The sequence below is a fragment of the Alexandromys fortis genome, unplaced genomic scaffold, assembly GCF_014885135.2.
Source record: "Alexandromys fortis isolate MF-2015 unplaced genomic scaffold, M_Fortis_MF-2015_v1.1 scaffold_89, whole genome shotgun sequence".
Classification (NCBI taxonomy): domain Eukaryota; kingdom Metazoa; phylum Chordata; class Mammalia; order Rodentia; family Cricetidae; genus Alexandromys; species Alexandromys fortis.
The window spans coordinates 1,658,865-1,684,989 of record NW_026067973.1 but is presented as its reverse complement, the minus strand read 5'-3'; the positions used below and the strand labels follow the sequence as shown (position 1 = coordinate 1,684,989).

The 26,125-nt window shown below is 52.2% G+C and overlaps 2 protein-coding genes and 1 pseudogene across 5 annotated transcripts in view; all 3 read left to right on the top strand.

Moving 5' to 3' along the window:
• The first annotated feature begins 6,814 nt into the window (after positions 1 to 6,814).
• Sidt2 (SID1 transmembrane family member 2) lies at positions 6,815 to 23,784 on the top strand. Of its 4 annotated transcripts, XM_050156224.1 has the most exons (28): positions 6,815 to 7,323; positions 8,669 to 8,790; positions 8,999 to 9,163; positions 9,252 to 9,297; positions 10,042 to 10,143; positions 10,261 to 10,344; positions 11,861 to 11,960; positions 12,152 to 12,217; positions 13,553 to 13,646; positions 13,973 to 14,025; positions 14,196 to 14,270; positions 14,773 to 14,844; positions 15,013 to 15,084; positions 15,266 to 15,328; positions 16,074 to 16,192; positions 16,520 to 16,593; positions 16,683 to 16,749; positions 17,188 to 17,261; positions 17,406 to 17,529; positions 18,443 to 18,560; positions 19,156 to 19,292; positions 19,504 to 19,612; positions 19,785 to 19,861; positions 20,037 to 20,083; positions 20,330 to 20,435; positions 20,862 to 20,972; positions 22,234 to 22,347; positions 22,432 to 23,784. In XM_050156224.1, the coding sequence occupies exons 1-28, from the start codon at positions 7,141 to 7,143 to the stop codon at positions 22,492 to 22,494; spliced, it is 2,637 nt and encodes an 878-aa protein (XP_050012181.1). In that variant the 5' UTR covers positions 6,815 to 7,140; the 3' UTR covers positions 22,495 to 23,784. The 4 variants fall into 4 exon arrangements, with proteins under 4 accessions (XP_050012181.1, XP_050012182.1, XP_050012183.1 ...); XM_050156225.1 differs by lacking the exon at positions 15,266 to 15,328; XM_050156226.1 differs by lacking the exon at positions 14,196 to 14,270 and having other exon boundaries at positions 6,816 to 7,323.
• LOC126510097 (uncharacterized) lies at positions 10,883 to 10,983 on the top strand (annotated as a pseudogene).
• Positions 23,785 to 25,679: 1,895 nt separating the features above from the next.
• The window catches only part of Tagln (transgelin), a 5,860-nt gene continuing 5,414 nt past the window's right edge, over positions 25,680 to 26,125 (top strand). Inside the window, exon 1 of the mRNA XM_050156396.1 lies at positions 25,680 to 25,830. The gene's annotated coding sequence lies outside the window, so the exon portion shown is untranslated. The remainder of the gene's footprint in view (positions 25,831 to 26,125) is intronic.

Sequence of the window (26,125 nt, the reverse complement as noted above, 5' to 3'; positions counted from 1 at the left end):
CAGCCTGTCACATAGGAGCTCCCTCTCTTCAACACATTGAAAAATATGATTTTTAAAAGCAGACCCTGGGCATAGTGGTACATGCCTATAATTTCAACATTCAAAAATCTGCAGCAGGCAGGCTTGGGTGGTACAAGTCCTTAATTCCAGCACTGGGGTGGCAGAGTTAGGGTGCATCTCTGAGTTTGAAGCCAGTGTGGTCTACATTATGAGCTCTAGAACAGCCAAAACTATATAAAGAGACCCTTCTTCATAAACAAAATCTACTACAGGATTGCCATGTTTTTTGTTTGTTTTTCATTTTGGTTTTTCGAGGCAGGGTTTCTCAGTAGGTTGGAGCCTGTCCAGGAACCAGCTCTTGTAGATTAGGCTGGCCTCAAACTCAAGAGATCTGCCTGCCTCTGCCTCCCTAGTGCTGGGATTAAAAGTGTGCACCACCACCACCTAGCTGGATTGCCATGGTTTTGAGGCCAGTCTAAGCTATATAGTGAGTTTTATGCCATCCTGGGCTGCAGAATAGGCTCTGCCTCACTAAAAGAAAAAGGGGGGAGGGGGGAATCTACTTATGGTGGTACAAGCCTGTAATTCCCAGCATTCAGGGAAATAGAGGCAGGCAGATCAAGAGACAGGAGTTCAAGACCCATTTAGGCTACTTGAGATCCTATTTTAAACAGCACTACCACAAATTACCCAAAACAAAAGCCGAAAGATGCAACACATGCATAATAGCAAAATTTCTTGAAACTTTTAAATTGTGTGATTAAAAGTGAGTGGAATATTTTGAGTGATGAAGCTGGGTGTGGTGGTGCATAGCTTTAATCCCAGCACTTGGGAGTTAGAAGCAGGCAGAGCATTTGAGGCCGACCTGGTCTACATAAGTAGTACCTTTCTATGGAGTTCCAGGTCAGCAAAGTTTCAAAGTGAGGCCCTGTCTTTTTTTTTTTTTTTTTTTTTAGTGGTGTAGAAGAGGCTAGCCTGGTTTGGAGGTTTTAGGAATGAGGAAGTCATCTTGGGAGGAGTCAGACCAGTTCAGTAAAAGATGTTGATAGATGAGCAGTATAAAATAAGGGGCCCTTGGGTCACTGAGAACAGTGGCGCCAGGGCTGCAGAGTCCCCTGCAGAGTCCCCTGTGATCTCTAGATGTGGAGGAGATGGGTACAGCTCCTGAGCAGCACCGTGACTTACTAGCCCGAGGCACAGGCTTTTCTGTAGGTGGGAAAGAGCCGCTGGTCTTGTCAGTGATCCTTGGAGGCACAGATTTGGATTGATCCATTATTTATCTGATTGTGTCCTGCAACCTGATGCCCAGTCAGTCTTTCCTGGAAAGCTCTTATGGTTCTGTCATATGGCCAGAGGGAACCAGATACAGGGCCTGGGTGACTCAGTATGAATGGCGAAAGTTGTAGGAAATGGAAAGTGACAGCCTTCTCTGGCAGAGAGCCCTGCCCATTTGCTCAGAGCTATTTGCCTGCATTTCCCTTGCCAATTTTTAAAATTCCCCACTCCACCCACACACACACCCAGTACCGGAGATTGAATCTAGGCTCCTCACACATACCAGGCAAGAGCTCTACCACTGAGCTATGTAAATTTTAAACTCTTTCCACGTTTTGACACAGGCCTTGAACCTGTGGGCCTCTTGCCTTACCTTCTTGATTAGCTGGGATTACAAGTCTGCCACCAAACCAAACTGCTCTTCCTGCTCCTTGGGCAATAGTTTAATATATGCATGCAAAATCGGACATGCTGATGCATACCTTTTGTCCCATCACTCAGGAAGCAGAGGCAGGTGAATCTCTGAGTTCGAGGCCAGCCTGATCTACAGAGTGAGTTCCAAGATAGCCAGAGCTACACAGAGAAACCCTGTCTTGAAAAAAAAGGAGGGGGGGGAATATGTACGCAGGCATTCTTCACCCACCACCTGCAGTATTAAGAACAATAGGGATGGTGCTTGGCTCTTGAATGTTTGGAATTTATTTGCCCAAGGCATGGAGTGCAAGGTTTTAACTAGAACATTGGGTTTTGAGGTAGTCTCTAATACAGCTCACTCTTGTCTTAAATTCACAACCTTCCAGCCTGACTCCAGAATAGTATATCATTTGGTGACTCAAAGAATAAAACCTAGAGCCCCACATGTGCTAGGCAAGTTCTTGACTTCAAATTCCTTGCTTTTCTAGGGGCTCAGAAGATAATACATTGCTTGCCCTTTAGGAAAACCACATGAGTTTGGTCTCCAGGACCCATGGGAAAGCATGATGGTAAGCACTCATTCCCACAGCTGGGGCGGCCTGGGTAGGAAGATCCCTGGGGCACACTGGCTGTCAGCCTAGCCTACTTGGTGAATGTCAAACCAATGAGTGAAAAAAAAAATAAATGAAATTTATGCCCTGGAAATGGTGAAGCATGCATGAGCAGCCCATATATGGGGGTTGTACTGGTAAAAGTAAAAGGGGCTGCACCAATGTTATGGTTTAAGTAAAATGCTGCAGGTTCCCCCAAGGGACGCAGCTGCAGAAACGCTGCAGATTCCAGGCAGCAGGCCATGAGCCCACTGCAGGTTCTTGAGCTGCAGGCATTGGGTCCCAAGACCACAGAGGGCCACAAAGAGCAGTGGGTCCTAGGCAGGGAGCCATGTGGCAGGTGAGAGACTGAGATGAATAGGCACGCCATGCAGAGTGAGGTTGGATATTTATTTGGAAGGGAAAGAAAAAGGAGGGAAGAGGAGAGGGGAGAAGAATAGAGAGGGAGGCAGAGGGGAGAGGAGAGGAGGCCATGGCAGCTGCTACCTCTTTGGGAGAGAGACAGAAAGGAAGAGGCTCAGGCTGGAAGTTGAAGATCAGCTTGCTTTGGTGGACTGGGGAGGGAGTGGGCGTGGCTTGTCTCTTAAAGGACAGGACAGACCATTACAGCACTTCTGTTGAACTTGTCCATTTCTGGTTTCATGGTCTTAAGTTGATGAGGACAACTGACCATGTATCTTCCTCAACCAGTGAGCAACCCTTTCTCAAATAAATGGTATAAGGAACCTGAAGAATGATATCAAAGACTGACCACTAGTTTGCACATGCATGTATTTGTGCATAATTCCTTTTCCTGTGAAGCTATACGAGAGGTTTGAAGTGCCTCAGAATGGCAAAGTGAGTCTTGTTTAGCTGAGTTCTGGCCTGATGTAAAGCCGTTTTCATGGCCCTTGAAGGAAAGAGAACCCGACACAAGGGTGGTCCTGGGAGGGGACAGAACTGGAGTGATAGAAGAAAGTGCTAGAACTCAGCCCTTCTCATAGTCACAGAAGAACAGGGACCTCCAAATGTGTTCCCTTCAGAGAAATGGTTTTGCAACCTCTTTATCTGGGTTAAAGTTATAACATTGCTTAATTCCAAAGTCTGTTTTTGTTCTGCCAACTACCCATAAGCATGGCTGTATCCTTTCCCCAAGGTTCCTAAGTTATCTCCCTGGTTGGATTCTTTTAGGTCATTAGGACCATGCCAGTTGGGGAACCTTGTGAATGGTCCCTTTTCTTTGGCTCATTGAACTTCTGAGCCCATAGGAAGATAGGAGTCTTCAGATCTGGTGATCTGGCTGTCCCTTTAGGGCTTTTGTTGGTTTCCTTTTGGGACTGGGTCCCTTGTTGCTAAGGTTAGCCTTGAATCCCTGCCTTTACCTTTCAGGACTTGAATTAGAGGTATGTGTTACCATGCCTGGCTGGGCTGAGATTTTCATATGATATGGCAGAGACTGGTAGTTGGAACTGCACTTACAAGTCTGACTTTGAGACCCGGCCCTGCCTTTTCTGCTGACTGCTACAGCCAACAAGCAGGCCTTCTCCACTCTCCTGCAGGCTTCAGAAAGGGCCTATTCATAACAGGTCCCTCCCTAGAGGGAAGGTCAGAAGCTGAGGAAAGTTCTGGGCTTGCTGCCTTTGTCTAGGGTGTGGGTAACCAGGGTCTTGCCCATTTCAGAGGTTAAGCCCTTGAGACCTAGACCAAGGGCTCTTCTGAAAGAGCCGAGTGTGGTCCCAGCACTTTGAAAGGTTGAGGCTGGAGGACAGTCTAGCCTGCACAGTGGGTGCTGAGCCAACTAGGGTTACATAGAGAGACCCTGCCTCAACAAGTCTCCCAGCTCCCCTCCCCACCTGAGGAGGAAGAGACTTTACTAGAAGTAAGAAACCAGGCAGGAATGTGGACAGTGACTGCTACCTACCCCGGAGGTATTGTCCAACTTTGTAGCAAAAGCTCTTGATTGTCGACATCCTGTCTCAGCCCCAGGTGTTCATTTATTAGGGATTTCTAACTGGGTCTTACTGTGAAACCCAGGATACCCTTGAATTCATGATCTTCCTGCTTCTGCCTCATAGCTCCTAGGAATATTGCCATGTACTGCCATGCCTGACACCAGGCAAGGGTCACATTTAGAGGGCTGCTTCCTTGCCCACAGCCCGAGTTAGTACACGAAAAACACTAAGCCTGTAGCAGAGGCTCTGATCTTGAAGCTTAAGTTTCTTCGGCCCCCAGGCTTCCCTGAAGGTCCTGGCCTATAGTAGACCTTTTAAATGCTCTTTGGCTGGGAGTAAGCCCTGAGGTCAGTGTCCAGGTGTTTCTTTGAGTTTCTGAGTATTTCCTGGCAAGATGAGCAGGGTCAAAAATGAGAGAGGAAGTGAAACCCAACTGGCACATGGAAATCCCATACTGATTCTCCGAGTGGCAGGCCAGTTGCTTGGAGAGCTTGCAGTGAAGTAGTGACTCTTGTTATTCTCGGGTCCTCAGACCCAGGCCTATTGAGATGTGCTGACATGAGTATTGAAACAAGGTGCAAAACCTCAGAGCAGGGGCTAGGGGCTTAACATGCATGAGTTAATCCCTGGACTTAATTCCTACCATTATTCCCTCCCCTCCCTCAAAAAAGGATGAGCATAGTGAACTGCTAGTGAACCTTCTGGACTTACTTGGCCCATTTGTACAGTGACAAATTGTCCTGTTCTATTTCTCAGGCTAACCTGTACTTGGAACTCCTATGCCTCAACCTCCCAAGTAGCTGGGATTTGTTGCTGCCCCTGCTGTGGTCTAATTCAAGCATGCTGTGCTTGAACAGGCCAGCTATAATTTTACTTATTTACCCATTAATTTAGAAGGCTACTTGGGACATAGTATGTGCTTATTAAATATTTGTGGGGACGTCTAAATATTAAAGCTGCTCACTGGAACAGTGCTCCTATAGGACTGGTGTAATCTTGCCAGTGGACAGTGCTCTGATGTAGCGGCATCGGCCGGCGTACTTTCAGCCAGGACATCTGACAGCTTCAGGGCTGGCCATATTTCTTTTTCTTTAAACACATAATTTGTTAAAGAAATGTAAAACATATAATTGTAGGATGTTATTTATGGTGCTGGGGGCTGAAGCCCCGGCTTTGGTGTATGTTTCTTTATAAATATCTTCACCTGTGTGTATATGAGTCAGGTCCATTTGCTCCAGCATGTATGTGCAGGTCTGATGAGAACTCCAGAGTCAGGTTTCCCCCTTCTCCTTCTACCATATGGGTCCCAGGGGTAGAATTCAGGTCATCCAGCATCATGGCAAGCAGCTGCATCCTCTGACTGCCTCGTCCACCCATTATGCATTATAAAATACTTTACATTTCATTTATTATTGTTTGTGTGCCTGTGTGTGAGAACACGGGCCAGATATGTGAAGGTCAGGGCATCAATCTGTGGAGTCCGTTCTCTCCTACTCATGTGGGTTCCTGGTGTGAGCTCAGGCCAGGCTATTACATGGCAAGTGCAGTTTCCCACTAAGCCATCTCGGCTCAGTTTTTATCCATGTTTTTCTGTTTACATCTGAAATTTGGAATATATACCTCTTATATAGTGTCATTCCTGAATTCCCTACTTTTCATGGCTTCACAGTGGTGCATCTAGCCACTCCTTCGCTGTGGAGAAGCAGTTTCTTTTGAGCTTTCTCAAGATTACGGGAATGCGAATTTTGCTGCCCACATTTTTTTTTTTTTAATTTGTTCCCAGGATACAGTCCCAGGGGTGGAATGACTGGATTAAAGGTATAATGCTCTTTTAAACCTCTAGAAATATAGCGCCAAAATAGTTCCTCGAAAAGTTTTTGCCAATTGACACTAAAGGTCAGAATCTTTCTGTGGGATTTGTTAAAATAAACGGGCACGCCTTTAGTTCCAGTACTTGGGGAATGCAGAAGTTCAAGTGAGTTTAAGGCCAGCCTGGCCTACACAGAGAAACCTTGTCTGTCTCGAAAAACCAAACAACCAAACAAACAAAAGTAGCCTCTGCTAAGAAGGGAAATAGCTCCTAGGTTGGAAAGCGTCATTGTCCTGGCAACAGAGTGACCCTGTAGTGGGAGGGGAGCGGCATTTAGTGGGTAGGTGGTTACAATGAGGAAAAAAAAAAAAATGAAGCTAGGATTAATGGTTTGGGGGGAGAATTCCTGCTCTGGCAAAGAGAACATCTGTCAACAAGACCCAGCACTTAACTGGGCGCTCTGAATTTCGCCGGTTGTGCCATTACTAGGCGATAGAGGCAGGAGGAGGACCAGAAGTTCAAGGCCCTCGAGAGCTTACACAATCGGTTCCAGGCCAGCCTGGGCTATGTGAGACCCTGTCTCAAAAAAACAAAAATTGCTGATCACAAAAACAAGAATACAACACCTAGTGGTCCTTCAATAAAAAAAGAAAAAGTCACTCCAGGCACTCGCAGGTCGGCGAAGGAGGCGGCCTGGCCCTTTAAACCCGCGTCGGTTTCCCCTGACGTCACGGGCGGGCGCAGCCCCGCTGTTTACCGCGGCGCGGCGCCTGGTGGCCCAGAGTTCTGCGCCGCGTCCGCCGCTCTTAAAGGGCCCGCGTCCGGGAAGCCTAGGGCCAGGGCCAGGGCCACCGCCACCTCCGCTCTCTGGGCGCGAGCTGACGCCGGGTCTCCGGCCGGGCCGGGCCGGGGTTGCGGGTCGCGGTGCCGCCCACGCGAGCTGGGGTCCGCGTGAGGCCCAGGAGCGGCTCCAGGGAGGGGACGCGTCCTATCTCCGGCCGGGGTTAAAGTTCTGGTCCTGGTGAGATGCTGGAAGCTGCTGCGGCAGCCGCAACGCGCCCGGTCGCTGTCCTGTCGCCAGTCCCCGCCGCCCCGGGCCATGTTCGCCCGGAGTCTGCCCTTGTGCTTGCTTCTGGTGGTCGCCGTCGAGAGTCACCTAGGGGCTCTGGGGCCCAAGAACGTCTCGCAGAAAGACGCGGAGTTTGAGCGCACCTACGCGGACGACGTCAACAGCGAGCTGGTCAACATCTACACCTTCAACCACACCGTGACCCGCAACCGGGTGAGCGCGGGGCTCCACTGCGGCATGGCGGCTGAGAGGGTGGGCGCCCAACCCAGCCTTGATGTCACCCCTGCCGTCTCCGCCAGCTTCCGAGCCTCCCTCCCCTTGCCGAGGCCTCGTTCCCACCAGCTTTCCCTGCAGCTCCAGCTGGGCAGCTTGGGAAGTTCCCTGCCACCAGCTGTGATCTGGACAGGTCTACCCTGCTCCCTACCCTGACTCTCAACCTGGAAGCTGTGTGAGGTCGGAGTGAAGGGGAAACTGGTTTCTATGGGGCTTGCTCAGACAATTCCAAAAGGGGCCAACTTAGAACTGAAAGGCTCTGCTCCAGCAAGTTTTACTGCTCCACTTCACAGGGAGGTGAAGGAGGCAGACCTGCTTGCCTCGGAAAGCCAGCTGGCCTTGTACATTGAAGATGACAGAGATAAGGCCCTCCGCGAGCTGAGTGGCAAGAGAAAGAAAGGGAGTTTGTTTCAATCTCAGAACTGGCTCTGATTTCTTACTCATTTCTCCCCAGTGGTGAAAGTAGAAGGCGGGGTAGCCAGGCCCAGGCAGAGTGTAGCCTCCTGCTCTCCCTCCCAGGCCAGAGCTGGATCGAGTGGGAAGCAGTGGAGTTGAGAAGGAGGCATCTGGGCTTTTCTTTGGGATGGAGAGGGATTTGGTTTCTGGCAGGTCAGAATCCATTTCCCTGAACCTTGATCTCTCTTCTTTCAGTCTGGTGTCCCTGGTCATCCCAAAAGTGCTACCCCTTCCTAGATTTGCTTTTGGCAGCCTAGGAAGTAGTAACATTCTTGTGATTTGTCACTTAAACTCTCACTGTCCTGTGTGGCCCCATCCACAGCAAAGGGTGGCTTTTTTAGAGGGGAGAGTTGAGGTTCCGAGGTAAAGTCACTTCACAGCTTGGCCCTTGGTCAGAAATAGAGTGTAACTTGGATTTCAACAGTCTCCGCACTGTTCCTGTCCACTCCTCCCTGCAGGGCTCTGGCCTCCAGAGTAGTTGTGGAACCGGAGCTTCTTGCTGGCTTCCTAGTTCACAAGAGGAAGATTGAGGACACTTCTTGCTGTCCTCTGTCAGTGTGTGCCTGGGCACGTGTGTGCGCACGAGGGCTATCCTGGAACCTCCTAAGGTCTTCTCTGCATATCCTGCAGTTGTCTGGGACCTGCTGCTCCACAGACTGCACATCTTCCAAAAGCAGGCAAACGACGCCAAGCCCCTCCTCGAGACAGGGCTTATTCCCACACAAGCAGGCCAGGATGGGTAGTCTAGGGCAGAGCAAGGCATGCAGTCTGTAGCATCATGTGTTTGAGGACAGAGGGGCTGAGTGAGGGCACTTCTTGTCGTCTGCAGACTGAGGGTGTGCGCGTGTCTGTGAATGTCCTGAACAAGCAGAAAGAGGCGCCTTTGCTGTTCGTGGTCCGCCAGAAAGAAGCTGTTGTGTCCTTCCAGGTGCCCCTAATCCTGCGAGGGCTGTGAGTAGGACCTGGGGATGAAGGGAGGGGCGGCCTAGCCAGGCCTTGAAGGGAGCCTCACCCAGGAGACCCTTCTGTTTCTCCTCCCTGCTCCCTGAGCCCAGCATCTTGGGAGGTATGGGGAACCGATGGAAAGAACTGGAGCCTCACTTCCCTCTAGTGCCAGGCTGGCTGGGACTAGTCACACCCTCTCTGTCTTGGACTGTAGGTATCAGCGTAAGTACCTCTACCAAAAAGTTGAACGAACTCTGTGTCAGCCCCCCACCAAGAATGAGTCTGAGGTCCAGTTTTTCTATGTGGATGTGTCCACCCTGTCACCAGTCAACACCACTTACCAGCTCCGAGTCAACCGTGTGGACAATTTTGTGCTCAGGTAATCAGGGTCGAGTGAGAGGACCATAAAGCCTCAGGCTTCTTCCCAAGAGTTGGGAGTGATTGTGGGGTTCTTCTCTGCCCTATAGGACTGGGGAGCCGTTTACCTTCAATACCACTGCAGCCCAGCCCCAGGTAAAATCCCTTGTCCAAAATGGGGGTCTCTAGCCAGGCAGTGGTAGCACATGCCTTTAATCCCAGCACTCAGAAAGCAGAGACAGGCATATTTCTGTGAGTTCAAGGCCAGCCTGGTCTACAAAGTGAGTTCCAGGACAGCCAGGGCTGTTAAACAGAGAAACCCTGTCTCAAACCTCTCCTCCCCAAACCATCCAGCCAAACAAACAAACAAACAAATGGGATCTCTTAGCCTGGCATGGTGGCACATGCCCTTAATCCCAGCATTTGGAAGGCAGAAGCAGGGATCTGACACCTTTGAGCTCAAAGCCAGCTTGGTCTACATACTACATTCCAAGCCAGCTGGGGCTACACAGGAGTCCTGCCTCAATATAGCAACAACAACCAAAAGAAAACTGAGGGGAGTCTTGAACATGAGAGCAGGAGTAGGCATTGGGATAGCTAAGGCTACCAGGTCTCTCGGAACTCCCATGTGGATAGATGGGTTGGCACAGTGCAGTGACTAGGTCTAGATGCTGTCTTCCCCACTCTACCTCTCATGCACTGTCCTGTGTGCCCAGCTGAGGTTGCAAGAGATTGGCGCTCAGGGTCATTCAGAAGAAGGCTACTCATGGTCAAGGCTCTTCTCTCCAAGTAGCTTCATTGCTTGAACCAAGAAGAGTTTAGCATCTCCTTTGTAGGAGACTTAGAGGGGCAGGGAGAGCGCCCTCCTGAGACAGCATCCTCCCCTTCCTATGTTCTCAGTACTTTAAATACGAGTTTCCTGATGGTGTAGACTCTGTAATTGTCAAGGTGACTTCCAAGAAGGCCTTCCCCTGCTCAGTTGTCTCCATCCAAGATGTCCTGGTAAGTTTTCTCTCATTTTATTCTTCACCAGAAAGTAGCTGGGACATTAGAAAAAGGGGATAGGGCCCATCTGTGTCCTATCTATGTCCATCTGCCTCTTCTTTCCTTCCCCTGTAGTGCCCTGTCTATGATCTAGACAACAACGTGGCCTTCATTGGCATGTACCAGACTATGACTAAGAAGGCAGCCATCACTGTGCAGGTAGGAATGCCCATGACCTGAAAGGTGGGGCTGGCTGATGAACTGAAGGCCTTCCCACACCCTGCACTTGTCTTTCTACCCTTTCCTGCCTTACATGAGGGCTTCCTAAACTTTTCACTGTGATCTTTGTGTTTGAGAAACTTCTCCACTGGCTCTTGGTTTTGTTTTTTTGTCTTCAGTCAGCAAGGGATTCTGTTCTGGAGGGGTGTGACAGTGCGGACGAGACGTGCTCCAGAAGAGCGCAGAGCTCACTCAGAAGCACTCCTGTCAGCTACTGTCAGTGCTGAGGGTGCCTCTCTGCATAAACAAGGAGTACAAAGTGGCAGAAGCGTATCAGGGCCGTTTTAGAAACGGTTGCATTCTTGCTTTAACAACACATATCCTAAAATTGGAAAGGGGGCTGGAGAGATGAGTCAGTGGTTAAGAGCACTGGCTGCTCTTCCAAGAGAACCCAGGTTCAATTCCCAGCACCCTTGTGGCAGCTCACAACTGCCTGTAACTCCAGTTCCAGGGGATCTGACACCCTCAATGCACATAAAATAAAATAAATTAGAAAGAAATAAAATTGGAACGGTACAGTGATTAGCATGGCCCCTGTGAGAAGATAACATGCAAATTTGTGGAGCGTTCCCTAGTTTTAAAAGAGAAATTGTTGAAAATCCTATCCTAATCCCAAATCAAAACTCATTGAGTCTGTTAGCCACACAAAAGAGTTTTTTAAACCAAACATCCTACCTAACACAGTCCAACCCCAAGATGTGTGGACTGTCCTCACATGCTTGAGATACGAGGGCAGGAAATTCCTTAGATGCTGTCTTTTCTGTTCCTAAACCATCATGTTTCTATGAGAGCAGAACACTTGGTGTGTGCGGTAAACACACTGCAGTTCAGAGCATGCAATAGTCCATCAGCCAAGCTGATTTTCAGACAGTGTTCCTTGGCTTCCTGTGGTGTGATGGCATGCATGGTACAAAGTGCACTTGTGTGTTTAGAACCAAGGCTGAGGTGACGTCACCCGATACAGGGTGAGTGCTTTTAGAAGCACCTTGGGTGCAGTATGCCTTCGACTCTGAGTAATTTTTCATTGTCACACATTCAGAAACCTTTTACTGTTGCTGGATTCTTCACCACCCCCATATTTCATTCCTGTGATTTTGGTTCTTTGCTATTTGTGAGTGGAGCCTGTCTTCTGGCTGGTGCCCCAGACATCCTGTATGGGTCACGTGCTCACTCACTTGTTCACCTGATTGGAGTGTGGGTACAGGTTTGGGCTCCAGCCCTGACTTCACAAAGATAATGGCAACACTTCTCCTGTGGGTGTGGCTCGGTGGTCGAGCATCTGCCTGCCATTTGAGAGGCCATGTATTAGACCCTCAGCATCACAGAAATGTGAGGGAGGGGGATCTTTGTAAAATTATATACAGGAAGAACTTAGAGCATTTGGTCCAGAATTCCTACTCAGAAAAGAGTGGTGGTGATGATGATGGTCGTCACTGTCTTCGTCCTCCTCCTCCAGCGTAAAGACTTCCCCAGCAACAGCTTTTATGTGGTAGTGGTGGTGAAGACCGAGGACCAGGCCTGCGGAGGGTCCTTGCCCTTCTACCCTTTTGTGGAAGGTATGTTTCATGTACTGGCTAGGGGTGGGTCAGGCTCATTGGCTTCCCAGGAAGCAGAGGAGTCTTCGTGACTGTTGGTGGATCTGATGGGATATGAGTTTTAGGCCCTAGACTCTCTGAGGCCAGGTTCCATTAACCCTAGCTAAGTTCCAGTCAGCCATTTCTTTTCCACTTTGATATTTTACTTCCAGATGATCCGGTAGATCAAGGGCATCGTCAGAAAACCCTGTCAGTACTAGTCTCTCAAGCTGTCACATGTAAGTATGGGTCCCTGAGAAAGATGGACAGACCTCCTGCTTCCTCGTCTCAGACCTAGGAAAGAAGAGTTCCTTGAATGGGAAGGGTGGCGAGGGCCCTCCTACCCAGCAGGTTCTGGGTCAGAAAGGAGTGTTCTGAGCAGACTTCCACCCGGTTGATCCCAGGGTCATATGGGACAGGGTCCGTTGCCAAACTGAAGAGCAAGTTCTCATTCATTCCCTGCCACTTAACAGTGGAATCTCTGTCCCCTGTCTCTGTGAAAGAAATAGTAAATCAAGCTGGGTGGTGGTGGCACACACCTTTAATCCCAGCACTTGGGAGGCCGAGCCAGGCAATAGGCAAATCTCTGTGAGTTCAAGGCCAGCCTGGTCTAGGACAGTCTCCAAATCTACACAGAGAAACCCTGTCTGGTGGGGGAGGGGGAGAAGAAAAAAAGAAAAGAAATCTGTCCCATCAGATATATTGAGCTCTGAGTTTAATCCGGAATTAGAGTACTGGGCCCCTAGTCACTGCTCAGCAATATTGAGTTATTAAATTGGGGGCATCCTTTCTAAACTGGAGAATATACGATCAAAATAAGGAGCTTGGCACAGTAGCACACCCCTCTTTAGTCCCAGCTGTTAGGAGGTAGACACAGGAAGATCAGTAGCTCAGACTCATCCTTGGTTATGAGTTCAAAGCCAGTTTGAACCTGAGACCTTGTCTAAAAACCCAAAACAAAATAGACAGCAATAAAAACAACTGGGGCTGTAGAAATAGCTCGGCTATTAAGAGCACTGGCTGCCTTTCCAGAGGACCCAAGTACTAATCATAACATTCACATGGCGGATCACAACCATCTGTAGCTCTAGTTCCAGGGCATCTGATGCACTGTTTTGGCCTCCACAGACACCCATGTGATGGTGCATATACATAACATGCAAGCAAAGCATAAGTTGTGCCCCCGTGTATGCTAGGAGTGCAGCTCTTAGGAAGCCCTTAGGTGGAGACCAGGGGGGCTCTGGAAGGTCCTGAAGGCTGGGATGAGAAAAGGGCAGGTCACTGTGGGAATAATGTACAATACAGGAGGCCACCTAGAGGGTACCCTCTCTGAGCTGTGGTTTGAAGGTTAGGTCAACATGGAGTTTTCTAGAAGTAAGAGAGACAGTTCTAGGAAACCACATGAATAGGTGGGCTCAGGCGAGAGTTTGGTGTTTGGAGCAATAGCCAGGTATTGGTACTGACTGGGCATTGCCTTCAGGGGAGGAGCAGCCAAATGTCCCTGGGCATCCCGAGGCAGCATGGGAGGGATTGCTGTGTTCTCACTCCTCACCTTCCTGTTTCCTTCCCTGTAGCTGAGGCCTATGTTGGTGGGATGCTCTTTTGCCTGGGCATATTTCTCTCCTTCTACCTGCTGACCGTACTCCTGGCCTGTTGGGAGAACTGGAGGTAAGGTGGAACTCCTGGGCTGTTCCCTTCTCTGGAGCAGTTGGGCAGGGGGCATAGAAGAGAGAATGTGGTGGGATCCCAACTGGTCCAAGTTAATTGTCTTCAGGGGCGGGCAAGACGGGTACTTGTTGGGATCTGTGGTCTATGGACCATTTGTAAACAGGCTCATCCCATCATTCCTTCTCAAGCTGGGGACACCCTATTATTCCCTCGTGTGGGAGAAACCCAAGATTCAGGAGTTAAATGGATAGAGAGGATAGAAGGACGGTTAGCCTAGCCTAGGTTAGGGCCTCATCCTGCCTCAGTTGTCCTCTGAATTCCTGCAGGCAAAGGAAGAAGACGCTGCTGGTGGCCATAGACCGAGCCTGTCCAGAAAGTGGTATCTCCAGGGAATGGGGGTGGGTGGATCTGCTGTGGGGGATGGGAAGCAGGGATGGGGAAGGGAAGGATCAGGGAAGGGCGGATTGGTGGCTTCTTCATACATATTCAGCCTAGAAGTAGCATTTCACAAGTGGAAACAGGTTGGGGTCTTGGCTCACCCCTCCGTAGATATCCTGGAAACTTTCCTGTGGTCTAGCTACACCGCCAGTCTGCCTCAGGCAGTGCCGCTCAGCTCAGTCTCAGGTTGTTAACTTTCTATTCTCTCTCTCTCCCCCATCACTTCTCCCTCCTGCTTGGACCTCTCTCTCAGCTTCTCTCCTTGGTAAGCTCCAGGTGCTGCGGGCAGAGGAGCTGCTGCTGGGGGAGGAAGGCGAAGCATGAGGACTGTCTAGGGAGGGCCTTGGCACCAGATGCGTTTCCTTGGCGGCCCAGGGTCCCCTGAAACTGACTCTGTAGTCCAAGCTTGTCTCAAACTTGTAGCTCTCTTGCTGTCTTAGCTAGGCTAGTGCTGTGGTTATAGGCATGAACGACCATGCCCAGCTTGTCCCCACACTTAGGATATAGGGTGGCATGTTTGCTTGGAGTGACGTGGTTGTCTAGTGAGGTAGGTTTTGGGGCCTGTGTTTTCTTTACTGCTGGCATGGCTTCTCTGCGACTGTCTTTTCCAGCTTCTCCCCTCTCTTTTCCTCTGGCTTTTGGCTTGCCCTTGCTCACAGCCTAAGAGGACCTTGACTTCTCATTGCAGGTCATCCTCGGGTCTTGGCCGATTCGTTTCCTGGCAGCGCCCCTTACGAGGGTTATAACTATGGTTCCTTCGGTATGTGTCAAAGTCAGGACTGTATTTGCCAGCGCCCAGCCACATCCGCTTCTGCTGCCACCCCCTGTTGGCCATGCCCCTGCAGCTACTCGGGGCTCTCTAGGAACAGATCTAGAGTCTCATTCTGAGGTCACTCGCACCTGCCTCACCACTTTTTCCTGCCTGCAGACAATGGTTCCGGATCTACTGATGGACTGGTTGAAAGCACAGGTTCAGGGGACCACTCCTACAATTCCCAGGGTGAGTGGGCCTGGCAGTGGGCTGTGTGCTACAGGGCTGCTGTTGACTAGGTGAAACTTCTGGTGGGGGGCTGCCTCTTTGCCAGATGCTGGAACCAGGGAAGGGCTGCTTTCTGCCCCCTCCTTCCTCTCTTTCCTACCGGGCCTCAGTTCCCCCCTGTAACTTTACCTTTCCTTTGAAGGGCACGACCAGTTCAAGCGGCGCCTTCCCTCTGGCCAGATGCGGCAGCTGTGCATTGCCATGGGTAGATGTGGGGAGGGGGTAGGGCTGCCCTGCCAATCAATTCCTGCCTGGATGGTCAGCCACTGGAGCTGGCCATCTCTGGGGCCAGAAAGATGCTTAGTGCATGGCTTCCCTATCAAGTGCCACCAGTGCCAGCCCATGTGTCTTCTGAGATAGACAGGCGCTGGCCGCCAGTCAGACACTCTAGTTCACTGTCCTCTTGCCAGTGTCTTCCCTCCCTGGCTTGCTGGCCAAGGGTTCCTGGGTCTGGGTGTCACCTTCTGGCCTTTAGGGGCTTTGGCCAGGTGAGGTACCAGGAGGAGATGAAGACCGAGGACAAGTGCTCTTTCTCAAGCCCTTGCCTGTGTACCAGGGCTTTAACCCAAGGGTGGCTATGCATGTCTTCTCAGAATCCAACAGGACTGGGCATCTTCTAATCTGCATGATTAGCCAAGTGCAATCTTGTTACTTGTGTCTGGGGTCCACTCAGTGTCTTGGCCTGGAGAGTCCCAGCTAGGGACCAGAGCCAGGAGTGGAGCAGGGCTGGAGTCATTGCCATGCAGTGGCTTCTGGCAGGACTCCCCACTGGTTCCCACTGACTTAGGAGTACATCTCCTCTCAGCACCCGAGCCACCTGTCCTACTGCTGTGAACCCTGGCCCACTTCCCCACTGTTGAATAATTTTGACAGTTGCTTCTGATGGGTGGGGGCAGACCCAGTCAGTGTTTGGTCCTCTTGGCCCAAGTCTTTTCCTTTGGTGTTCCTAGACCGCTCCTTTGACCCAGTGGGTACTCGGCCACGATTGGACTCGATGAGCTCCGTGGAAGAGGATGACTATGACACACTGACCGACATTGATTCCGACAAAAATGTTATTCGCACCAAGGTGTGACACACGGACGGCCTGGCCCTGGTCAGGGGTTTCTGAAGGAAGGGACTTTGTGTTGAGGTCCCACCCGGCATATCTCTGTGGCATGTTAGGGAAGCAGAAAGAAAGAGCTGAGCTGGGACAGGGAGGATCGATTCCAGGAGAAATCAGCCTGACCTCCAACCCCTTCCAGACCAATTGGGCAAGCCGTCTTGGCCTAATTAGCCACAGAAGTGGGGAGTCCCAGATCCCTGCCCACTGACCTCATGTGTCTATCCTCACCTGGGTGGCAGGGGTTCTCTGCCAGGCCCGGGGTGCGTGAGACTCACTCCTGCTTCTCCTCAGCAATATCTCTGTGTGGCTGATCTGGCACGAAAGGACAAACGTGTTTTGCGGAAAAAGTACCAGATTTACTTCTGGTGAGTAGGCTACACAGACAGGGACTCCTGTTACTACGGGGCAGCTCCTAGGGTCCTGCCCACCTTACCACGGCCCTCCCGCCCCTCAGGAACATAGCCACCATTGCGGTCTTCTACGCCCTTCCTGTGGTGCAGCTTGTGATCACCTACCAGACGGTGAGAGGGGAAGGTTGGAGCGACTGCGTGTGACTGCCTCCCCTGCAGAGCCACTGCATGCAGAAAGAGACTGCAGTGCATAGGTCCAGGGACCAGCTTTCAGATCCAACTCTGGTTTCTGAGCATCAGCTCCTTCATCTGCAGACTGGGGGCGGGTCTAGAAAATAGAGGTCACAGGACTTTGTAAATCTAACTTCCTTTCCCTCTCCTTTCTGTGAGGCAATAACTTAAGGAGTTTTCAGTCACAAATATAAAAAGGACAATGGCAGGCATCTGCACCACCTAAAACACACAGTGTACAGGAGTGCCAGCTGGGGACTGTGTACACATGTCAGCCATGCTGACTGCTCTTGTTTTGCCAGTTGGACCCCCGGAGTGTGGTACGGGCTCCTTGCTGAGTCAGGCACGTCAATAGCTTTGCACCTCCACCCCTCATAGGTGGTGAATGTCACAGGGAACCAGGACATCTGCTACTACAACTTCCTCTGTGCCCACCCACTGGGCAACCTCAGGTGGGGATTGTGCTGGCCCAGGGGTGGGTAGGGTAGGCAGCAGTGAGCAGGGCAGGGTGGGGATTTGTACAGCCTGCTGGGCAGAAGAAAGTGAAGGGCCTGAGGGCCCGAATGTAAGCTTAATGCCTATCTTGTCCCTTCTAGCGCCTTTAACAACATCCTCAGCAACCTGGGGTACATCCTGCTGGGACTGCTCTTCCTGCTCATCATTCTGCAGCGAGAGATCAATCACAACCGGGCCCTGATGCGAAATGATCTCTACGCTCTGGTAAGCCAGCCACTGCCCACCAAGGCTTTCTCCTGGCAAACTGACCTTGCCTAGTCCAACTCTGCTCTATCTAATCTGACCCTGCCATACCCTGTTCTGTTCTGATTTGCCCAGGTCCTCCCTGCCCTGCCCTGCCCTGCCCTGCCTTGCCCAGGGCCTCCCTATCTTTCCTGCCCTACCCAGGTCTGCCTTTCCCTGTCCAGGTCCTCCCTGTCCTGCCCTTCTCAGCCCAGATCTGTCCTGCTCTGGTCTAGTCTGCCCTGCCCAGATTCTTTCCCTGCCTTGCCCAGTTCCTTCCTGCCTCACCCTGCACTGCCCTGCCCTGCCCTGCCTCACCCTGCCCTGCCCAGGTCCTCCCTGCCTCACCCTGCCCTGCCCAGGTCCTCCCTGCCTCACCCTGCCCTGTCCAGGTCCTCCCTGCCTCACCCTGCACTGTCCAGGTCCTCCCTGCCTCACCCTGCACTGTCCAGGTCCTCCCTGCCTCACCCTGCACTGCCCAGGTCCTCCCTGCCTCACCCTGCCTGCACTGCCCAGGTCCTCCCTGCCTCACCCTGCCCTGCCCTGCACTGCCCAGGTCCTCCCTGCCTCACCCTGCCCTGCCCTGCACTGCCCAGGTCCTCCCTGCCCTGCCCTGCTGGGTTTGCCCTGCCCTCAATTCCCTCTACTCTCCCTTGCCTTCTGCTCTATCTTACCTGCTCTTGCCCTGCCCTTTCTACCTCTTCCCTGCTCAGCTGTTTTACCTGCCCTACTTTGTTCTGCCCTGCCCTGTGTGCTCTGTCTTGCACAACCCACCCTGCTCCCCACTCACCACATAGCCCAGTCCTTTTCCTCTTCCCCTCTCTTTGGGTCTCTTCTCAGGACCCTTCTCTACCCACCTCACTTTTACTTCCCTTCCTTTTCTTTCTCCCCGCAGGAGTGTGGGATCCCCAAACACTTTGGTCTCTTCTATGCCATGGGCACAGCACTAATGATGGAGGGACTGCTGAGTGCCTGTTACCATGTCTGCCCCAACTACACCAACTTCCAGTTTGGTGAGTGCTGCCTCTTGTCTGCTGACCCTCCACCATCCCAGGTAGCTGGTACGAAACTCGGAGGCTGGCTTCTGAGTGCAGCTTCACATATTAGAAGATGGCCAGCTAGCTGGACGGTGGTGGCTCACACCTTTAATCCCAGCACTTGGGAGGCAGAGGCAGACGGATCTCTGTGAGTTTGAAACCAGTTCCAGGACAGACTCCAAAGCTACAAGAGAAACCCTGTCTTGGGGAAAAGAAAAAAAGATGGCCAGTTAAACCAAGTGGTGGTAGTTCACACGTTTAATCCCAGATCTCTATGAGTTCAAGGCCAGCCTGGTCTACAGAGTGAGTTCCCAGGACAGTCAGAGCTACACAGAGAAACCCATCTTGGAAAAAAAAAAAAAAGAAAGAAAAAAAAGAAGATGGCTATCTGCCCTGCTTCTTCTCCATTCATTCCCACAAAGACTCTGAAAAATCCTCAGGATTCAGGGGCAGTTAAGGGGCTGAAGTGCTGACCCTCCAAACTTGCTCATGGCATTCCAAGGTCTGGGCTGGGTGTTCTGTGTGGAGTCCCAGTGGGTGTCTCTTTAGCTCATGCCCTATTCCCACCCAGATACCTCATTCATGTACATGATTGCTGGCCTCTGCATGCTGAAGCTCTACCAGAAGCGGCACCCAGATATCAACGCCAGCGCCTACAGCGCATATGCCTGCTTGGCCATCGTCATCTTCTTCTCCGTTCTGGGCGTGGTGAGGGCCTGGTCTACTCCCTATACCCCATAGGAAAGGCACACATGCACGCATGTGATATGCTCGCCCTCTCCTCCACTGCGTCTTCCCTAAGGGGCCGTCCCGGGTTCCTCTATAATCGCAGCCTGCCCTAGTAAGGATCCAGTATAGGGGGGCATGGGCACAGCTGCCCTCACCACCCCCTCACCCCACACTGGGGGCTCCCCCACAGGTTTTTGGCAAAGGGAACACGGCCTTCTGGATCGTCTTCTCAGTCATCCATATCATTTCCACCCTGCTCCTCAGCACTCAGCTTTATTACATGGGCCGCTGGAAGCTGGGTGAGAGCATGCGCAGGGCAGGGTGGCTGAGGTGCGGGAACCTTGGATACCTGGACACACAGGAACCTTTCATTTCTCTTTGGCGGGCTGGAGGAGTCACTGGGTGGGAAGTCCAGAGTGCTCCTGGACATTGCTGTGCTTGCCCTCTGAAGTCTCCGCCTGCTCATTGCAGACTCTGGAATCTTCCGCCGTATCCTCCATGTGCTCTACACAGACTGCATCCGGCAGTGCAGCGGGCCCCTTTATACGGTACCTGCCCCGCTCCCTGACCCCTTCCTCCTCTGACTCCCTCCTCCCTGTGGGGTGGATCAAGGTGTGTCAGAGTACCTAGGGTAGCGTGGGGACAGGCTGACTTGAGCCTTCTGCCACTTCTCTCCCTGTCTCTCTTCCCCCTCTCAGTCCCTGTGTCTCTGCTTCCCTCCAGGACCGCATGGTACTTCTGGTCATGGGCAACATTATCAACTGGTCTCTGTGAGTGTGGCCATTGGCTATGGAGTCAGCTGGGGCCTTAGTCAGCCGCTAGCTGACTTAGGGGGCTATAGACGATTTTGGAGCATTGAACATAAAGAATGGGGGCTAGAGAGAGAGGTGTTAGCTCCTGGGCTTCTAGAACCTTCTGTAGACTTCTGAAAACAGTCCAATATAATGATGAGGCCTGGTAGGGTATGGGCAGAGGTGAGGCCCTTCCTCCTCCCCCAGACACACTCCCTCTTTCAGGGCTGCATATGGACTCATCATGCGCCCCAATGATTTTGCCTCCTACTTGCTGGCGATTGGCATCTGCAACCTGCTGCTTTATTTTGCCTTCTACATCATTATGAAGGTGAGTGGGAGGGGGCTAAGCTGCTTCAGTCATGGACAGAGTGGGGCACCGAGAAGACGGGAGCTTTTCTGTCCATGGGTCTATGACAGGAGGTTTGGGGTGGCTTGAGTCTCTTGTATGTACCCTTCGGAGCCACCTGCTAAGCAAGTGCTCTGCCACCAAGCCATGTCCCAGCCTGAGTCCACGGGACCTGTGATAGACCAGACCTCTGAGGACTGGTCCTCCCAATGGCTTCCACATTGTACAATGTGAAGGAGTGCTCACATTGTTGGCCTTGATAGCCCAGGGATCTGGGTACGTGGACACCTAGCTTAGGGTGGATAGTGGGTCAAGACACAAGGCGCCGGCATGAGACTTGGTTGGGTTCTGTGGGGGGGCCCAGTAAGAAGGTGGGCAGTGGCCTTGCTGACAGCCGCGCTTCCCCAGCTCCGCAGTGGAGAGAGAATCAAGCCTATCCCTCTGCTCTGCATCATCTGCACCTCCGTGGTCTGGGGCTTTGCGCTCTTCTTCTTCTTCCAGGGACTCAGCACGTGGCAGGTGAGTGCTCACCTCCAGGCTTATACCTAGCCAATGCATGGCAAGTTCTCCACCTGGGACCAGGCCTTTCCTGGTTACTTCTTATTAAAACCTCCTGATGAACGTGCCATCATGGCCATCTGGGCCTGTTACTTCAAAGGCAGCCGAGTCTCAGGGAAGCCAAGTGACCTCCCCCAGGGCATAGAGCTAGTGTGTGGCAGCTGTGGTTTCAAATCAGACACGTCAGTCTCTTTACTGCCTCAAAGTACACGCTGTAAATCTGTGATAGAACCGACTTGTCTGCCAGGCGTTGTGATGCAGTCTTTAATCCTAGCACTTGGGAGGCAGAGGCAGGCAGATCTCTGGGAGTTCAAGCCTGGTCTGCAGAGTGAGTTCCCGGACAGCCAGGGCCACATAGAGAAACCCTGTCTTAAAAAACAAACAAGAACATTACATGGCCTCTGCCCGTATAGCGTTGAATTCAGAATGTAGTTCAAAAGACACTGCTAGCTCATGTCTGGTGTTTTGTTTGCTTTAAAGTCAAGGATCAAAACTGTGCCTCTGCACATGCTAAGTACATGCTCTGCCACTAAGTCCCCCCCATATCTAGTTCATGTTTGAAATGGAAGATGAAAGCAAGTCAAGGTAGCGGAGTGTGCAGAAGAGGGGAGGGTGAGGTTTCTGGGTTAGAAGTCCTGGGAGAGCTTCCTGGAGGAGGCAGGCTTTATTCTTGGCCATAGCCTTATGCATAGAGCCGCATAACTCAGGTCCTTCCACCTGAGCAGTCACACAGAGGTTGGAATGTGGGAGCCTTGCACAGGGTCAGACACACCTTGTCTGTGGCCTCAGCACAGGCTGTTCCAGATACAAACAGGGTCAGAAAATGGTTGTGGCCTGGAGGTGTGGGCAGAGCAGGGAGGATCTGGAGTGACAGCCATGGCCACTGTTGTTGGGGAACAGGGCATGGTCTGATATAGTACTTGGGGCGAAAGCGCCCTGAGGTCACTTGAGAGCCAGGCGGCAGTTGAGTTGGGATCTCTGAGTGGAAGCTGTGCTCCCAGTCGCCTGCCCGCCGCTGGGAAGAGAAGACGGGTCTGGCGGAGGGTGAGTGAGATGCAGAGGATGGAACCGGTCATTGTTGGCTGGAGAGTGAGGCACGAGAGTTCCTGCCAGGGACGTGGGGTGGGGGGGAGGGGGGTGCCATGGAGTGGGCCGGAGCGGGGGTTGGACCTGGCCTCGCCACAGCAGAGTCAGTAGGCTGCTGGCCCTGTCCCTTTGCCAGAAAACCCCCGCAGAGTCCAGGGAACACAACCGTGACTGCATCCTCCTTGACTTCTTTGATGATCATGACATCTGGCACTTCCTGTCCTCCATTGCCATGTTTGGGTCCTTCCTGGTATGTGGGATGTACCTGGCCTGAGGGTGGAGGGGGCGGTAGAGCATATGGCCCCTCCTTTCCTGACCGTCTGTCCACCCTTAGGTTTTGCTGACATTGGATGATGACTTAGACACAGTACAGCGAGACAAGATCTATGTCTTCTAGCAGTATCCTAGGACCCAGACTTCACCTCTCGGGGCCCCTTCATCACCTGCCAGGTGCCGCCATAGCACCAAGGGTGTGAGTCCCAGCTCTGCTGCCCAGCATCGGATGGTTGGCAGGACATCGAGATTCCAGCCCAGGCCTGACTCAGGACAGTTACTGGTGGCACCGAGCCTTGCAGTTGCCTCTGCTGTGGAAGAGGCCTGCTCCTCATTCCCCAAACACTGGCCAAGTTGCTGCTTCTCAGTGTTGGGTCCTCCCCAGGACCCTTGTCCGTCCATCTGTCTTGTCTATCCACTGGCTCTCCATTGTCCCTTTGGGGAAGGAAGGTGGGATGGCAATGTCCTGTCCATTTCATGCCTCCGTTCTCCCCATCCCTTCCCTCCTCTCAGCCTAGGACCCGCAGCCTGCCCTTCCTCCCATGCCCTGCTCCAGGACCCTAGTCAGGTGCCTGATTCTCTGTCTAGCACCAGGACCCCAGTTCTCTCTGGGCCTGCAGCTGGCTGCTATCACTGCCCACTCTGGCCTGTCAGGATGGATGCAGGTAGGAGACTTTGGGGCCTGGCCAGCTGGTGCCAGGTTTATGGTGCTAAGGCCTGCAAGGGCCTAGGTACGACCCTCCTCCCTCGACCCGTGCTTGGAGCTGGCTCTTGAGCAGTGAGGATCAGCCTGGTTTGAGTCTGATCCCATCCCAACAGCCACCAGAATGATGCCAGCACCAGGGTTGGTGGGATGTGGCAACTCACTGTCCCCTTCTGCACCCAAAGTTCTGCCAAGCCCCAGCTGGGGGCCTCTCAGTGCCATTGACACTGCCCAAGAATGTCCAGAGGCCATGGAGGAATAGTGCCAAGCACACAGCCCTTTCTTTCTCTTTCACGGCAGCAGGAGCCCCAGTGCCTGTTTTAGAAAGGGAGGGACATGCCAGGTCTCTGTGTGTCCTTGGCCCCGCCTCACTACAGGACTCAGGGCTGGCTTCTGAGTTTCCGTCAGTATTTAGCCAAGTTCTGTGTTAGTCACATGGGCCTAAGAGCCTTGGTGTTTACATGGAGTCACCCAGCTCTGGGCCCTGGCCACTCGCTCCTTGGCTCCCCTTCACTCCACCAAGTCCATTCCAGATGCCAAGGGGGTTGGGGTCCAGGGATGTTTTCATTCTCGGCCGTGTTTTTATAGTTCTTGGACTGGGAGAGGAGGCAGGTCTGGGTCTTTGTTTTGGAGCTCTGTTCTGTCTCCCTGCTGTGGTTGCAGTTCTGTTTCTATGAATTGAGTGCATTCAATAAAGACAACCAGACCTGGGATCTGGGCTCTTACTCTTTTGTTGGGTGGTACAGGAGCCTCCATTTCCATCTCGCTTTCCCTTCCCGTTTGTTTCTGTGCAGGGCTGCATTGGAAACTAGTTCCTGGCTTCCCTCAGGGTGCTCCTCAGCCTTAGGCTACCTGATAATCCTGTAAACTTTTGACCTGCACCAAGCACTGTGCTCACAAGAAGGAGCAAGATGCTGAAAGTGTCTCTGTGTCTTCTCCCCTGGGATAACACCCTTCTCCTGGCACATACACCTGCCTCTGCCCACCAGGTAGAGGCCAGCACCCCTTCCAACCAGTAGGCAGAAGCGTGTCCCAGCCATGCCCATCCATACATATGCCTGAAGTGGGCAGAGAGCTTGCAGACCACGGTTTTAAGAGCTTTTCAGGCCGGGCGGTGGTGGTACACGCTTTTAATTCCAGCACTCGGGGAACAGAGGCAGGTGGGTTCTAGGACAGCCAAGGCTACACCGAGAAACTCTTGAAACAAAAAGGCTGTTCAAGAATGACCATATGGATGGCAAACAAGATTCAAGAGGAGTGAGTTTTTATTTAGACTTCAGCAAAAGAGGATGGGATCTTGTAAGCCAGCCTGGTGAATTCAGGACATAGGCAGTGTCCAGGCTGGCAAGTGTGGTCTCTGGGGGAACGCCAGCTTCCTGTTCATGATCTTTCCTTCAGATGCCACTAGGGGATGCTGTAGCTCTACGCACTGCTGTGCTAGCTCAAGTTAGCCAGTCTGGCTGTAGTAGGTGGAGCTCCTGAGGCGGAGCCATACCTGCCTGCTGCCAGTTTTGGGAGAGGCTGACAGTGCCTGAGGATCCCTCCCCCTTCTCTTTCTCCTTCTCCATCCCTTTCCTGAAATTCCCAGAATTGGGGGCGGGACACAGACTCCACTAATGACTTACCTTTTAGAAAATTATGTTTGTCTATGGAATGTGTGTGTGGTATACATAGCGCGTATGTGCAGCTCAGAGGAGAGTTGGTTTTGTTTCCACCATGTGGGTTCTGGGGAGTGAACTCAGGTCATTGGTTTGACAGCAAGTGTCTTTAACTACTGAGCCCCAGTCTCACCATTTTTCGCCTGTTCCTTCTCAAGACCACTGTAGCTAGCCACAAGCAAGATGTGAATGAGCGAACAAGCAAGGATCCTTTCTGGAATGACAGACTTCCAAGATAGGGACTCTTTGGAGGGAGGGAGTCTCTTACCCTCATGTCTCCACAGCCTTTAACCCCTACGATTGTGATTGTCACTGCTCTGGATGGGGCTCGGTCCCACCCCTTCGGTCGTTAACTCTAACTGGGAGCTGTCCCCACCCCGAGCAGGGTGGTACACCAGATAGGGTGCGACATCCTCTCTAGCTCCCACACCTGTGGGCAGGAGTGCCCAGGTTCTGCCACTCACTCAGTGGCCTTGGGAAGGCCACTCTGGACCTCAGCTTTCTCAGCTGCCCAGTGGGGTAGTAACTCTAACCTCGAGCGTGAAAAGAAGGCATTTGCATAGTGCCTGGCATGCAGCCAATCTGCAGTTTCCATACCAACTGGAGGAAGGTGGCTTGTTTGTCCCTGCAAGTTTGGGGGATCCCAGGTCCCCCTAGGATGCTCTTTTGTGGGGTCAGACTCTTCAGATCACCTCTTCCTTTTACTCTTACTGGACCTAGAGCTGACCCAAGTCGGGGTAGCAAGGAGGGCTTTCAGGGTCCTGCCCATAAAAGGCTTTTCCCGCCACACTCGGCACCGCCCCGCCCCGACCCCCGCAGCATCTCCAAAGCATGCAGGGAATGTCTCCGGTTGCTCCCGGCAGACTGCTTCAACTTGGTATCTTTCCCCAAATATGGAGCCTGTGTCGAGTGAGTGGGGCGGTCGGGGGTGGGGAGCCCAGTGGGCTTCCTTAGGCAGGGAGGGGCTAGTGGGCCGACTGAGAGGTGACATCACTGCCTTGGCGCCCTTTAAACCCCTCACCCAGCCGGCGCCCCATCCCGTCTGCCCAGCCCAGGCACTGGCGCTGCTCTCCTTCAAGCCCAGGAACGACCAAGCCTTGTAAGTGCCAGGGACAGGACCAGCAGGGGGTGTGTGTCATCAGCCGGGGCTGGGGTCTCAGCTTGGACTCCCCTAGTCCCCCGAACTTGCTGAACGGAATTGGGTCCCCAGGCTCCCTTAACTGTTTTAAACTAGTCAAAAAGTCTGGCTAAAATGCCCAGGGTGACTTGGATGGGGAATAAAAACCAGTGGGGGAAATTATTGGGGTGAGAGGGAGGCTCCCATCTCAGCAGCTGGGTTCTCTCTCTCTCTCTCTCTCTCTCTCTCTCTCTCTCTCTCTCTCTCTCTCTCTCTC